The following is a 14,003-nucleotide window of genomic DNA, read 5'->3' as shown; positions in this document are numbered from 1 at the left end:
CCAGTAACCAGCAGGTAGCCTAGTGGTTAGAGTGTTGGGCCAGTAACCAGCAGGTAGCCTAGTGGTTAGAGCGTTAGACTAGTAACCGAAAGGTTGCTAGATTGAATCCCTGAGCTGACAAGGTAAAAATCTGTTCTGCCCCTGAACAAGGCAGTTAACCCACTGTTTCTAGGCTGTCATTGAAAATAAGAATTTATTCTTAACTGAATTGCCTAGTAAAATAAAATAAAAATGAAATGTACCTTTCAGGGTTTGCTTCCCTGCCCTGCTGTTTGCTACAATATACAGTGGGGCAAACAAGTATTTATTCAGCCACCAATTGTGCAAGTTCTCCCAGTTAAAAAGATGAGAGGCCTGTAATTTTCATCATAGGTACACTTCAACTATGACAGACAAAATTAGAAAAAAAAGTCCAGAAAATCACATTGTAGGATTTTTTATGAATTTATTTGCAAATTATGGTGGAAAAAAAGTATTTGGTCACCTACAAACAAGCAAGATTTCTGGCTCTCACAGACCTGTAACTTCTTCTTTAAGAGGCTCCTCTGTCCTCCACTCGTTACCTGTATTAATGGCACCTGTTTGAACTTGTTATCAGTATAAAAGACACCTGTCCACAACCTCAAACAGTCACACTCCAAACTCCACTATGGCCAAGACCAAAGAGCTGTCAAAGGACACCAGAAACAAAATTGTAGACCTGCACCAGGCTGGGAAGATTGAATCTGCACTGCAATAGGTAAGCAGCTTGGTTAGAAGAAATCAACTGTGGGAGCAATTATTAGGAAATGGAAGCCATACAAGACCACTGATAATCTCCCTCGATCTGGGGCTCCACGCAAGATCTCACCCCGTGGGGTCAAAATTATCACAAGAACAGTGAGCAAAAATCCCAGAACCACACGGGGGGACCTAGTGAATGACCTGCAGAGAGCTGGGACCAAAGTAACAAAGCCTACCATCAGTAACACACTACACCGCCAGGGACTCAAATCCTGCAGTGCCAGACGTGTCCCCCTGCTTAAGCCAGTACATGTCCAGGCCTGTCTGAAGTTTGCTAGAGAGCATTTGGATGATCCAGAAGAAGATTGGGAGAATGTCATATGGTCAGATTAAACCAAAATACAACTTTTTGGTAAAAACTCAATTCGTCGTGTTTGGAGGACAAAGAATGCTGAGTTGCATCCAAAGAAGCATGGGGTGGAAACATCATGCTTTGGGGCTGTTTTTCTGCAAAGGGACCAGGACGACTGATCCGTGTAAAGGAAAGAATGAATGGGGCCATGTATCGTGAGATTTTGAGTGAAAACCTCCTTCCATCAGCAAGGGCATTGAAGATGAAACGTGGCTGGGTCTTTCAGCATGACAATGATCCCAAACACACCGCCTGGGCAACGAAGGAGTGGCTTCGTAAGAAGCATTTCAAGGTCCTGGAGTGGCCTAGCAAGTCTCCAGATCTCAACCCCATAGAAAATCTTTGGAGGGAGTTGAAAGTCCGTGTTGCCCAGCAACAGCCCCAAAACATCACTGCTCTAGAGGAGATCTGCATGGAGGAATGGGCCAAAATACCAGCAACAGTGTGTGAAAACCTTGTGAAGACTTACAGAAAACGTTTGACCTCTGTCATTGCCAACAAAGGGTATAGAACATGGTATTTAGATACACTTTTGTTATTGACCAAATACTTATTTTCCACCATAATTTACAAATAATTTTATTAAAAATCCTACAATGTGATTTTCTGGATTTTGTTTCTCATTTTGTCTGTCATAGTTGAAGTGTACCTATGATGAAAATTACAGGCCTCTCTCATCTTTTTAAGTGGGAGAACTTGCAAAATTGGTGGCTGACTAAATACTTTTTTGCCCCACTGTATACTTAATATATATTTGTCAATGAGGTATACAATCAATCATTTCAACTTCAGTGCTTATCATCACAAACAATACCAAGCTAAATCCATATAGCACCAAGGGGGCGTGTCAGAATGTTTTCTTAACAAAGTGTTTACCTTGGTATCCAGCTGGCTGTGGTGTGTGTCTGACTGTTTACCTTGGTATCCAGCTGGCTGTGGTGTGTGTCTGACTGTTTACCTTGGTATTCAGCTGGCTGTGGTGTGTGTCTGACTGTTTACCTTGGTATCCATCTGGCTGTGGTGTGTGTGTGACTGTGTGTGTGACTGTTTACCTTGGTATCCAGCTGGCTGTGGTGTGTGTGTGACTGTGTGTGTGACTGTTTACCTTGGTATCCAGCTGACTGTGGTGTGTGTGTGACTGTTTACCCTGGTATCCAGCTGGCTGTGGTGTGTGTGTGTGTGTGACTGTTTACCTTGGTATCCAGCTGACTGTGGTGTGTGTCTGACTGTTTACCTTGGTATCCAGCTGGCTGTGGTGTGTGTCTGACTGTTTACCTTGGTATTCAGCTGGCTGTGGTGTGTGTGTGTGACTGTTTACCTTGGTATCCAGCTGACTGTGGTGTGTGTCTGACTGTTTACCTTGGTATCCACCTGACTGTGGTGTGTGTCTGACTGTTTACCTTGGTATCCAGCTGACTGTGGTGTGTGTCTGACTGTTTACCTTGGTATCCACCTGACTGTGGTGTGTGTCTGACTGTTTACCTTGGTATCCACCTGACTGTGGTGTGTGTGTGTGTGTGTGTGTGTGTGTGTGTGTGTGTGTGTGTGACTGTTTACCTTGCTATCCACCTGGCTGCGGTCTGCGATGTCGATCTGAACAACATCCACCTTCTTCCAGGTGTCTGCATCCAGACCATGGACCTGTACAAGTATGAACATAGTACAGTTATATACACACACACACAAAGGTTACAGTATACTGTGACGGCCCTGAATTATTTTGAGCCGTCTCAGTGCTTCTCTTTCCAATAGGGTGCTTTCCCTTTAATTCCCAATTAAATAGCCAGCATCAGCTGCGCAAAAGTGGCGTTTTGTGATGGAGACGTGACTGAGGATGTGTTCCCGAAGCTTCTCTATTCCGGTTGTTTTGTTGCTGTTAAACGTGTGTTTGGTAGCCTGAGAGTTTACCCAGGATCGGATCCACTCTTTGCGTCCGTGGACTACTCCTCTCTATTCTTCGTGGCCTTTCTCCGCTGGAGATCTGTTGGCGGATTGGATTGTCTGACTGACCGACTGACTACCACCTTTTTTGTATACGGTATTTCATTTGTTTTGATATGATGTATACGGTGATGATTTATGTAGTTAGATGTAGTTGAGGAATTAGTAAGAGCAGATACGCTTTAAAGTTCTGTGGTAAAATGGTTATATTGATTGTATGATTTAATACTGGGTTTACGCTACACGGAATGAACGGACCAACATTGCGTGACCAAAGTCACTTGAGTTCACTGAACTCCTTTACCGGGCGGGACTCTTTTTAGGCCCGAGGTACAGGACATTTCTGGAGGAACCAGAACTCATTGTGTTATATTATTATGTGTGGGTAATCCATTGATGTTGCTAATACAACCCACGCAAAAGAATAGTTGTTTTTGAAGTTCTTTCAATGTTTTAAGGGTTTATGAAAAGTTGATTTCCCTTCTGACGTTTACATAAGTCCTTTGTATGGTGTAGACTTGACGGACCAGATGGGACTCATTCCCTCCCAAACTAAAAGGAGAGACCAATGTTTTCTCTGGTAGGCACAACCTACCTGGCACCCCTATAAAAAAAATAACCTCAAGTCAAAACCGTTACAAAAAAAATGGCACCCCAGATGGGACAGCTCAACATTGAGAACTAACCAAAGCAAATATTTTGTGTGGAATTAAAACAATGGATTCACCCCAAGATAATGTGCTCATCCATTTCATACCTGTCAATGGGAATACACAGGGCCATTCTGACCATCAAGCTGACAACACAAATCATAATGGGAATGGAGATAATGGAGTTGATTTGGGCCAGAGCCCTGGGAATCTGAATGCTCGGTCTGGACCACAGGCCACAGGAGGTCTAACCAGTTACTCACTTATTGACATGGATCTGTGTGAAAGTACTGAGCCAGCCCTCTATCTGACACCCAACCTTCCTCCATTGTCTGGTTTATCTCCAGAGGTTGTAGTTTTACAACTTCAAGGTGACATCCTTGATATTCGTCGGACTCAACAACATCTCCAAACTCTTATCCACGATAAATTCAAATGTCTGAGGGAAGAGCAACAACAGAGTGCCATGGAATTCAGAAACTCACTGAGCACTCTAACCCACACGCTGACAGAGCTCAGTGAGAGTGGAAGACGGGAAATTACTGGTGCCATGGACAGGCAGTTTGACTACCAACGAAACCAACTCACTGCCACTCTCCAATGGCGCCTGCAACATCATCACACTGAGGTCCTCAAGGACGTTAATTCTGTTTTTTCTCCCATGGTTAACACTGTAGACCACTTGCAAACAGAGCTCTCTAATTGTGTTAAAATGTTGGATGACGTGTCTGTGGACATGGCCTCCATTAGGCACAACTCCTTACACAGAGTTTCTCTGGTGTCCACTTCTGTTCAGACCACTGAGGGCCAAGCTGGCACCTCTGAAGAGCCAAGACAAGGCCATGCTACAGCCACCCCTTGCAGGATGCAATCCACCATGCATCCTGGTGTTCATTTTCATTGTCCGATAACGCCCTCCCCCTCTACTTCCTCAATCCCTCCTAGCTCGTTTGTTCATGGTGATTTGAGTAGACGTCATGTGGGGGCGATGCCCATTAAATTGCAATTTCCCACCTTTGGGAAAAAAGATGACAGTCCTGATCCGCTAATGTACCTAGAAAGATGTCGTGACTTTCTTGCCCTCAATCCCCTGGCTGACGAAGAACTCCTTGCCACATTGAGGAATGTGTTGCATGGGACAGCTCGAGACTGGTGGGATGTGGCACGTCTCACCACTACCTCCTGGGCTGACTTTGAGGCCAAGTTTTCCTCTGCATTTCTGTCTGAGGACTACACAGATGAGTTGGCAGACAGAGTCAGGAATCGAGTACAAAGAGAGAAAGAGAGTATCCGTGACTTTGCATACGGTTACCACTCCCTGTGCAGAAGGTGGAAACCTGGCATTGAGGAGGAAGAGGTCATTAAATTGATTTTGAAGAACATCAACCCACTACTAGCCAGTCAACTCCGAGAACGAGTCACCACTGTCGATGGACTGGTTCGCTTGGGACAGCAGTTTGAGAAGGACAGAGAATGCCAACAGCAATATGACCAAAGAAAGAAACAGACACCCAAACCGTTACCCAAGACAGACCATCAACAACAGCCAGAGTCTCAAGCCATGACCCCTCTCATGTTCTTTTGGAGATGTAGCCAAAAGGGACATTCTTCAGCTACATGTCCAAGACCGTATCAAGAAAACCCTTCCAGAAACCACAAATCACAACAGGCCAACACACCTAACTCTCTTCGCAGGAATGACCATCCTTCTCTGGGTGCTTTAACCAGAGCTGAAATCCCAAGAGTCACTGCCTACGCCCCCCCATCGACATCCCCTTCCTTTCAGTTCATACCGCACCAACTGGTGTTACCCCTGTCCATAGGCCCATGGACAGGAAGAGCCATCCTGGACACCGGGTCATCCTACACACTGCTCAATGAGAAACTGTGGAAGGAGGTTAAAGGTCCGCAATACAACTTGAAGCCGTGGACAGAAGGTCCACTCTATCTGGCTGATGGTGAGGCTAAACGACCACTTGGATGGAGTGAGGTAGAGTTCCGCCTGTGTAACCGCTCCTATATGATTCCTTCGGTTATCCTACAAACCAAGAACCTTGCTTTTCCTGTCGTGTTGGGAATTGATTTCATGTACTTCAGTGGTGTCCAGATTGATATCGCACACAATTGCTACTGGTTTCCATACAATCCGAGCAAGAAGCATTTCTTCCAATCAGAAGCTACGAAGTTACATGATTGGGGTTCAAATGTGGCAGTCTTCTCTGCCGTTGCTCCGTTACCAGTAACCCTTGATAATCCTTCTGACGATCTCCTTTTACAGGCTGTAAGAAGAGCTCAGCTGGAACATCCAGAGGAGTTAAGGCTGTTGGAACAGCTGCAGAATAATGCTGATGTATGTACTTCAAGGCTAGGACGCACCGGGCTCCTGAAGCACAAAATATTCCTTACACAGGAAATGCCGATCAAGCAAAAGCCATATCGTTTGTCCCCTGCGAAGCTAATCATCCAAAAGGGACTCATTAATGATATGTTAACACAAGATATAATAGAACGTTCCTCCTCTCCTTGGGCTGCTCCTGTTGTCCTCATCCCAAAAAAGACTGGTGGTCTTAGATTTTGTGTGGACTATAGGAAGACCAACAATGTTTCCCAGACTGATGCCTATCCTTTTCCTACCATCCACGAGATCCTGGAGTCATTGTCTGGCGCTGTTGTGTTCACTACCCTTGACCTCAATAGTGGTTATTGGCAAGTTGAGATGGACCAGGAAAGCAAGGACAAGACTGCTTTTGTCTGTGCTGAGGGCTGGTTTTCCTTTAAGGTGATGCCTTTTGGATTAAAGAATGCACCTGCCACTTTCCAAAGACTGATGGAGATTGCGTTAGGGGAGCTCAAAGGGAAGATCTGTTTCGTCTACCTGGACGATATAATTATCTACTCCCAGAACAGAGAACAACACTTTCAAGATCTTCAAGCAGTGTTGGACAAGCTAAGAGAAGCTGGTCTGACCGTGAATATGAAGAAGAGCAACTTCTGCCAAACTTCCCTGAAGTTCCTTGGCCATATTGTGTCTTTCGACGGCATTCATGTGGATCCTGAAAAGACCAAGGCGGTACAAGATTTTCCTGTGCCAACCACACTCAAGGCCCTTCAACGGTTCCTTGGGATGGCTGGATGGTACCATCGGTTTGTGTCGAACTTCTCCCAGGTGGCAGAACCCCTCAACGCGTTGAAGCGAAAAGGAGTGAAATTCCTATGGACGGCAGAGTGCCAGACATCCTTTGAAACCCTGAAACGACACCTCGTCACACCTCCCATTTTAGGTCATCCCAACTTTGATTCCCCTTTTGTTGTTTACACTGATGCAAGTGATGTTGGACTTGGTGCTGTCCTAGTCCAACAGACTGGACTTGGCACTGAAGAAGTGCTAGCGTTCGCCAGTCGGACATTGAATGGAGCAGAACGGAACTACTCCACAACCGAGCAAGAGTGCCTTGCAGTTGTCTGGGCTTTGGAAAAGTGGAGGTACTACCTGGAGGGAAGACACTTCACTGTGGTCACTGACCATTCCTCCCTTGTGTGGGTGTTCAAGACCAACAAACCAAGCACCAGACTCATAAGATGGGCTCTACGGTTGCAAGAGTTCACCTTTGCAGTAGAATACAGGAAAGGAAAATACAACACTGTTCCAGATGCCTTATCCAGAGCTCCTGCTTGTGGCAACGGTGGCCCGCATCTTACATGTGCTACTGTCCTGTCAAGCAGTCGAGACTCGCCCAAAGCAGACTTTCCCATCTCTGATGAGACCATATGGAAAGCCCAACAGGATGACCCAGAAGTACAGGCTTTGTACCAGACTATCCTGGAAGATGGAGAAAAGATGGTCAATCCTACCACAAAGCTGACCATCCTGGAAGACAAAGTCTACCGTGTTGTACAACTACCACACAGAACCCTCTACCAATTGTACATACCTGAAACTCTACGCCTACAACTGCTTCAACATTTCCATGAAGACCCATTAGCTGGTCATTTGGGCAGGTTCAAAACCTACAAGCGGTTGCAAGCGTTACTGTACTGGCCACATCTGAGCATGGATGTGAAGTCACACATCCGAAACTGTCAGGTTTGTCAAATGTACAAACCAGAAGGTAGAAAGCCTGCTGGCAAGTTGCAGCAAACGGTGGTTACCCGACCTTGGGAAATGCTAGGAGTGGATTTGATGGGTCCATTTCCTAGAAGTTCCAATCAGAATGTGTACATGCTTGTGTTTGTTGATTATTATTCAAAGTGGGTGGAACTCTTTTCCCTGCGTCAGGCCACAGCAAGGACCGTCTCTAACATCCTTACGAAAGAGATCCTGACTCGCTGGGGAGTGCCTGATTACATCCTGTCTGATCGAGGTTCCCAATTTGTCTCTGATCTCTTTGAGGAGACCTGCCAAAGATGGAACCTGAGACAGAAGTTGACCACGGCCTATCACCCACAGACCAATCTCACTGAGAGAGTAAATCGAACCTTGAAGACAATGATTGCTTCCTATGTAGGGACCCAGCACAAACACTGGGACAAGCACCTTCACGAGTTTCGATTTGCCCTGAATTCTGCTGTGCAAGAGTCCACTGGAGTCACACCTGCAGAGCTGAACCTAAGTCGTCCCCTCCGAGGACCCTTGGATATGGTGCTACAGCCCCAGCAGATTACGCCAGACGCTGCTTGCTATGACCAGGTAGTCCATCTCCATGACTTGAGAGCTCTTGTCTCAAAGAACATGACCCAGGCTCGACTCAAGCAGAAGAGAAATTATGATAAGAACAGACGAGACATGCAGTTTCAGCTTCGTGATCGGGTGTGGCTTCGCTCTCATCCTTACTCGAAAGCTGAACAATTCTTCTCTGCCAAGCTCGCTCCTAAATGGCAAGGACCATATAGGATTGTGGAGCAGATGGGCCCTTTGAACTACCGAGTGGTGAAAGAGGACACAGGTGAAGATATGCGCGTTGTCCATGTCTCACGCCTTAAGGCCTGTTACCCCTCGGCTGAGGAATTGGAGGCGATTGAGCGCCGCAAGATCTTGGATATCTTTGAAGAGGAAAGTGAGGAGACTTTTCTCGGATTCCCAGACCCAGAAGTCTCACACCTTAAGGCCTGTGACCCCTCAGCTGAGGAGCGTGAGCTCCAAAAAGTCATGAGAATTTTTGTAGAGGAAAGTGATGAGGAGACCTTTCTCGGTTACCCCGACCAAGATGTGCCTTCCAGGGCAATGGTCGGCTTTTTCCAGGGGAGGGGGTGTGTGACGGCCCTGAATTATTTTGAGCCGTCTCAGTGCTTCTCTTTCCAATAGGGTGCTTTCCCTTTAATTCCCAATTAAATAGCCAGCATCAGCTGCGCAAAAGTGGCGTTTTGTGATGGAGACGTGACTGAGGATGTGTTCCCGAAGCTTCTCTATTCCGGTTGTTTTGTTGCTGTTAAACGTGTGTTTGGTAGCCTGAGAGTTTACCCAGGATCGGATCCACTCTTTGCGTCCGTGGACTACTCCTCTCTATTCTTCGTGGCCTTTCTCCGCTGGAGATCTGTTGGCGGATTGGATTGTCTGACTGACCGACTGACTACCACCTTTTTTGTATACGGTATTTCATTTGTTTTGATATGATGTATACGGTGATGATTTATGTAGTTAGATGTAGTTGAGGAATTAGTAAGAGCAGATACGCTTTAAAGTTCTGTGGTAAAATGGTTATATTGATTGTATGATTTAATACTGGGTTTACGCTACACGGAATGAACGGACCAACATTGCGTGACCAAAGTCACTTGAGTTCACTGAACTCCTTTACCGGGCGGGACTCTTTTTAGGCCCGAGGTACAGGACATTTCTGGAGGAACCAGAACTCATTGTGTTATATTATTATGTGTGGGTAATCCATTGATGTTGCTAATACAACCCACGCAAAAGAATAGTTGTTTTTGAAGTTCTTTCAATGTTTTAAGGGTTTATGAAAAGTTGATTTCCCTTCTGACGTTTACATAAGTCCTTTGTATGGTGTAGACTTGACGGACCAGATGGGACTCATTCCCTCCCAAACTAAAAGGAGAGACCAATGTTTTCTCTGGTAGGCACAACCTACCTGGCACCCCTATAAAAAAAATAACCTCAAGTCAAAACCGTTACAATACGCAGGCAAGAACCACACACACGCAGCTACAGAACCACATGCAGCAACACACACACACACACACTCACGTTTTCCTGCTGTCCTAGATCAGGTTTGTGCCACGTCTCAATCTTGATCAGGAAGTTATCTTTCATGAACTCATTCTACAGGAGAGAGAGAGCAGTAACCATCCTGGATCAGGTTAGCATGTTATATCATACTCCCAAGACATGCTAACCTCTCACCATTACAATAATAGGGGAGATTAGCATGTTATATCATACTCCCAAGACATGCTAACCTCTCACCATTACAATAATAGGGGAGATTAGCATGTTATATCATACTCCCAAGACATGCTAACCTCTCACCATTACAATAATAGTGGAGATTAGCATGTTATATCATACCCCCAAGACATGCTAACCTCTCACCATTACAATAATAGGGGAGATTAGCATGTTATATCATACTCCCAAGACATGCTAACATCTCACCATTACAATAATAGGGAGATTAGCATGTTATATCATACCCCCAAGACATGCTAACATCTCACCATTACAATAATAGGGGAGATTAGCATGTTATATCATACCCCCAAGACATGCTAACATCTCACCATTACAATAATAGGGAGATTAGCATGTTATATCATACCCCCAAGACATGCTAACATCTCACCATTACAATAATAGGGGAGATTAGCATGTTATATCATACTCCCAAGACATGCTAACATCTCACCGGTTTGCATTTTGGGGGGGTATAATATTCGTGTGTTTAACTTTCTCACTCATTATTATTCACGATTCCTTCAGGACTATCCATAATCATAGTAGCATCCACATTAACATAGTGTTTAGAAAAATATGATATTCTAATTTACAATAATATTGACTCCAAAACGGCCCAATACATTATTTACCATTAATTTATATTGGGCACAAAATAATCTGAAACACAACCAAAACAAACAGCAGATGCTGTAAATGAGGTGCTTCCTGTTTCCAAGATGTTTCTACAACTTGATTGGAGTCCACCTGTGGTAAATTAAACTGATTGACATGATTTAGAAAGGTACACACCTGTCTATATAAGGTCCCACAGCGGACAGTGCATGTCAGAGAAAACACCAAGCCATGAAGTCGAGGGAATTGTCCGTAGAGCTACGAGACAGGTTTGTGTCGGCACAGATCTGGAGAAGGGACCCAAAAAATGACTGCTGCATTGAAGGTTCCCAAGAACACAGTGGCCTCCATCATTCTTAAATGGAAGAAGTTTGGAACCACCAAGACTCTTCCTTGAACTGGCCGACCGGCCCAACTGAGCAATCGGGGGAGAAGAACCTTGATCAGGGAGGTGACCAAGGACCCAATGGTCACTTTGACAGAGCTCCAGAGTTCATATGTGGAGATGGGAGAACCTTCCAGAAGGATAACCATCTCTGCAGCACTCCACCAATCAGGCATGTATGCTAGAGTGACCAGTAAAAGGCACATGACAGCCCGCTTGGAGTTTGCCAAAATGCACCTAAAGGAAACAAGATTCTCTGGTCTGATGAAACCAAGATTGAACTCTTTGGCCTGAATGGAATAAACCTGGCACCATCCCTACAGTGAAGCAAGGTGGTGGCAGCAACATGCTGTTGGCATGTTTTTCAGCGGCAGGGTCTGGGAGACTAGTCAGGACTGAGGGAAAGATGAATGGAGCAAAGTACAGAGAGATCCTTGATGGAAACCTACTGCAGAGCGCTCAAGATCTCACTGGGGCGAAAGTTCACCTTGCAACAGGACAATGACCCTAAGCACACAGCCAAGACAATGCAGGATTGGCCCAGCCAGAGCCCAAACTTGAACCCAATCAAACATCTCTGGAGAGACCTGAAAATAGCTGTGCAGTGACACTCCCCATCCAACCTGGCAGAGCTTGAGAGGATCTGCAGAGAAGAACAGGAGAAACTCCCCGAATACAGGTGTGTCAAGCTTGTAGCGTCATACCCAAAAATACTCAAGGCTGTAATTTCTGCCAAAGGTGCTTCAAAGAAGTACTGAGATATTGTTTGTACATTTGCAAAAAATTCTAAAAATCTGTTTTGGGGTATTGTGTGTAGAATAATGATAAAACAAAAAATGTTTAATCCATTCTAGAATAAAGTTGTAACGTAACAAAATGTGGAAAAAGTCAAGGGGTCTGAATACTTTCCGAATGCACTGTTTTTTTAGAAATGTTTGCATTATTATGTATTGAAAATAAAATACAGAAATATCTAATTTACACTCAAGAAAAAGCTTAAACTAACCAGTGTAACTGTTAATTTGTCTGAATTAGCTAATTTGTCCTGGGATTTTTTTATTCTTAACCAACTCTTTTTTTTATTTTTATTTTTTATTTAACCATTTAACAAGTCAGTTAAGAACAAATTCTTATTTTCAATGACTGCCTAGGAACAGTGGGTTAACTGGGCAGAACGACAGATTTGTACCTTGTCAGCTCAGGGGTTTGAACTTGCAACCTTCCGGTTACTAGTCCAACTAGTCCAACGCTCTAACCACTAGGCTACCCTGCCGTCGGCTGGAGTGGTGTAAAGCCCTTCCGACATTGGACTCTGGAGCAGTGGAAACGCGTTCTCTGGAATGATGAATCACGTTTCCCCATGTGGCAGTCCGACAGACTAATCTATGTTTGGCGGATGCAAGGAGAACGCTACCTTCCCCAACGCATAGTGCCAACTGTAAAGTTTGGTGGAGGAGGAATAATGGTCTGGGGCTGTTTTTCATGTTTGGGGCTAGGCCCCTTAGTTCCAGTGAAGGTAAATATTAACGCTACAGCATATAATGACATTCTTGACAATTCTATGCTTCCAACATTGTGGCAGCAGTTTCAGCAGTTTCACCTTTCCTGTTTCAGGAACTGGCAACAAACCAGCGCACAAAGCGAGACCCATACAGAAATGGTGGGTCGAGATAGGTGTGGAAGAACTTGACTGAAGAACTTGACTGTCCACTGTCGAGCTTCTACTTTCAAAGATTCACCTTTCCAGAAATAAGTCTCTCACTGTTTCCGCTTGTTATAGACCCCCCTCAGCCCCCAGCTGTGCCCTGGACACCATTTGTGAATTGATCGCCCCCCATCTATCTTCAGAGTTTGTTCTGTTAGGTGACTTAAACTGGGACATGCTTAACACCCCGACCGATCTACAATCCAAGCTAGATGCCCTCAATCTCACACAATTTATCAAGGAACCTACCAGGTACAAACCTAAATCTAAACACGGGCACCCTCTTAGATATCATCCTGACCAACTTGCCCTCTAAATACACCTCTGCTGTCTTCAACCAGGATCTCAGCGATCACTGCCTCACTGCCTGCATCCGTAATGGGTCTGCAGTCAAACGACCACCCCTCATCACAGTCAAGCGCTCCCTAAAACACTTCAGCGAGAAGGCTTTTCCAATCGACCTGGCCCAGGTATCCTGGAAGGATATGGACCTCATCCCGTCAGTAGAGGATTCCAGGTTTTTCTTTAAAAGTAATTTCCTCACCATCTTAAATAAGCATGCCCCATTCAAAAAATAGAACTAAGAACAAATATAGCCCTTGGTTCACTCCAGACCTGACTGCCCTTGACCAGCACAAAAACATCCTGTGGCGTACTGCACTAGCATCGAACAGCCCCCGCAATATGCAACTTTTCAGGGAAGTTTGGAACCATTATACACAGTCAGTTAGGAAAGCAAAGGCTAGCTTTTTTTGCATCTTGTTTTTGCATTTGCATCCTGTAGCACAAATTCCCCAATGTTCTGGGACACAGTAAAGTCCATGGAGAAGAAGAGCACCTCCTCCCAGCTGCCCACTGCACTAGGAAACACTGTCACCACCGATGAATCTACGATTAATCGAGAATTTCAATAAGCATTTTTCTACGGCTGGCAATGCTTTCCACCTGGCTACCCCTAACCCGGCCAACAGCTCTGCACCCCCTACAATAACTTGCCAAAGCCCCCCCGCTTCTCCTTCACCCAAATCCAGATAGCTGATGTTCTGAAAGAGCTGCAAAATCTTGGCCCCTACAAATCAGCTGGGCTAGACAATCTGGACCCTCTCTTTCTAAAATGTTCTACAGTTATCTGTCTACTAGGTGAAACCCACAAAACACAACTG

The 14,003-nt window shown here is 45.1% G+C and overlaps 1 protein-coding gene across 1 annotated transcript in view; it reads right to left on the bottom strand.

Moving 5' to 3' along the window:
* The window catches only part of LOC139417905 (phosphatidylinositol transfer protein alpha isoform-like), a 60,711-nt gene that overhangs the window by 27,887 nt on the left and 18,821 nt on the right, over positions 1 to 14,003 (bottom strand). Inside the window, exons 6-7 of the mRNA XM_071166891.1 lie at positions 9,929 to 10,003; positions 2,693 to 2,776 (exon numbers count right to left, since the gene is read on the bottom strand). Of these exons, the coding sequence (XP_071022992.1) occupies positions 2,693 to 2,776; positions 9,929 to 10,003 (159 nt within the window). The remainder of the gene's footprint in view (positions 1 to 2,692; positions 2,777 to 9,928; positions 10,004 to 14,003) is intronic.

Source organism: Oncorhynchus clarkii, chromosome 10 (assembly GCF_045791955.1).
Source record: "Oncorhynchus clarkii lewisi isolate Uvic-CL-2024 chromosome 10, UVic_Ocla_1.0, whole genome shotgun sequence".
NCBI classification, from domain to species: domain Eukaryota; kingdom Metazoa; phylum Chordata; class Actinopteri; order Salmoniformes; family Salmonidae; genus Oncorhynchus; species Oncorhynchus clarkii.
The sequence above is the reverse complement of the archived record's forward strand: the minus strand, read 5'-3'. Positions and strand labels throughout refer to the sequence as shown.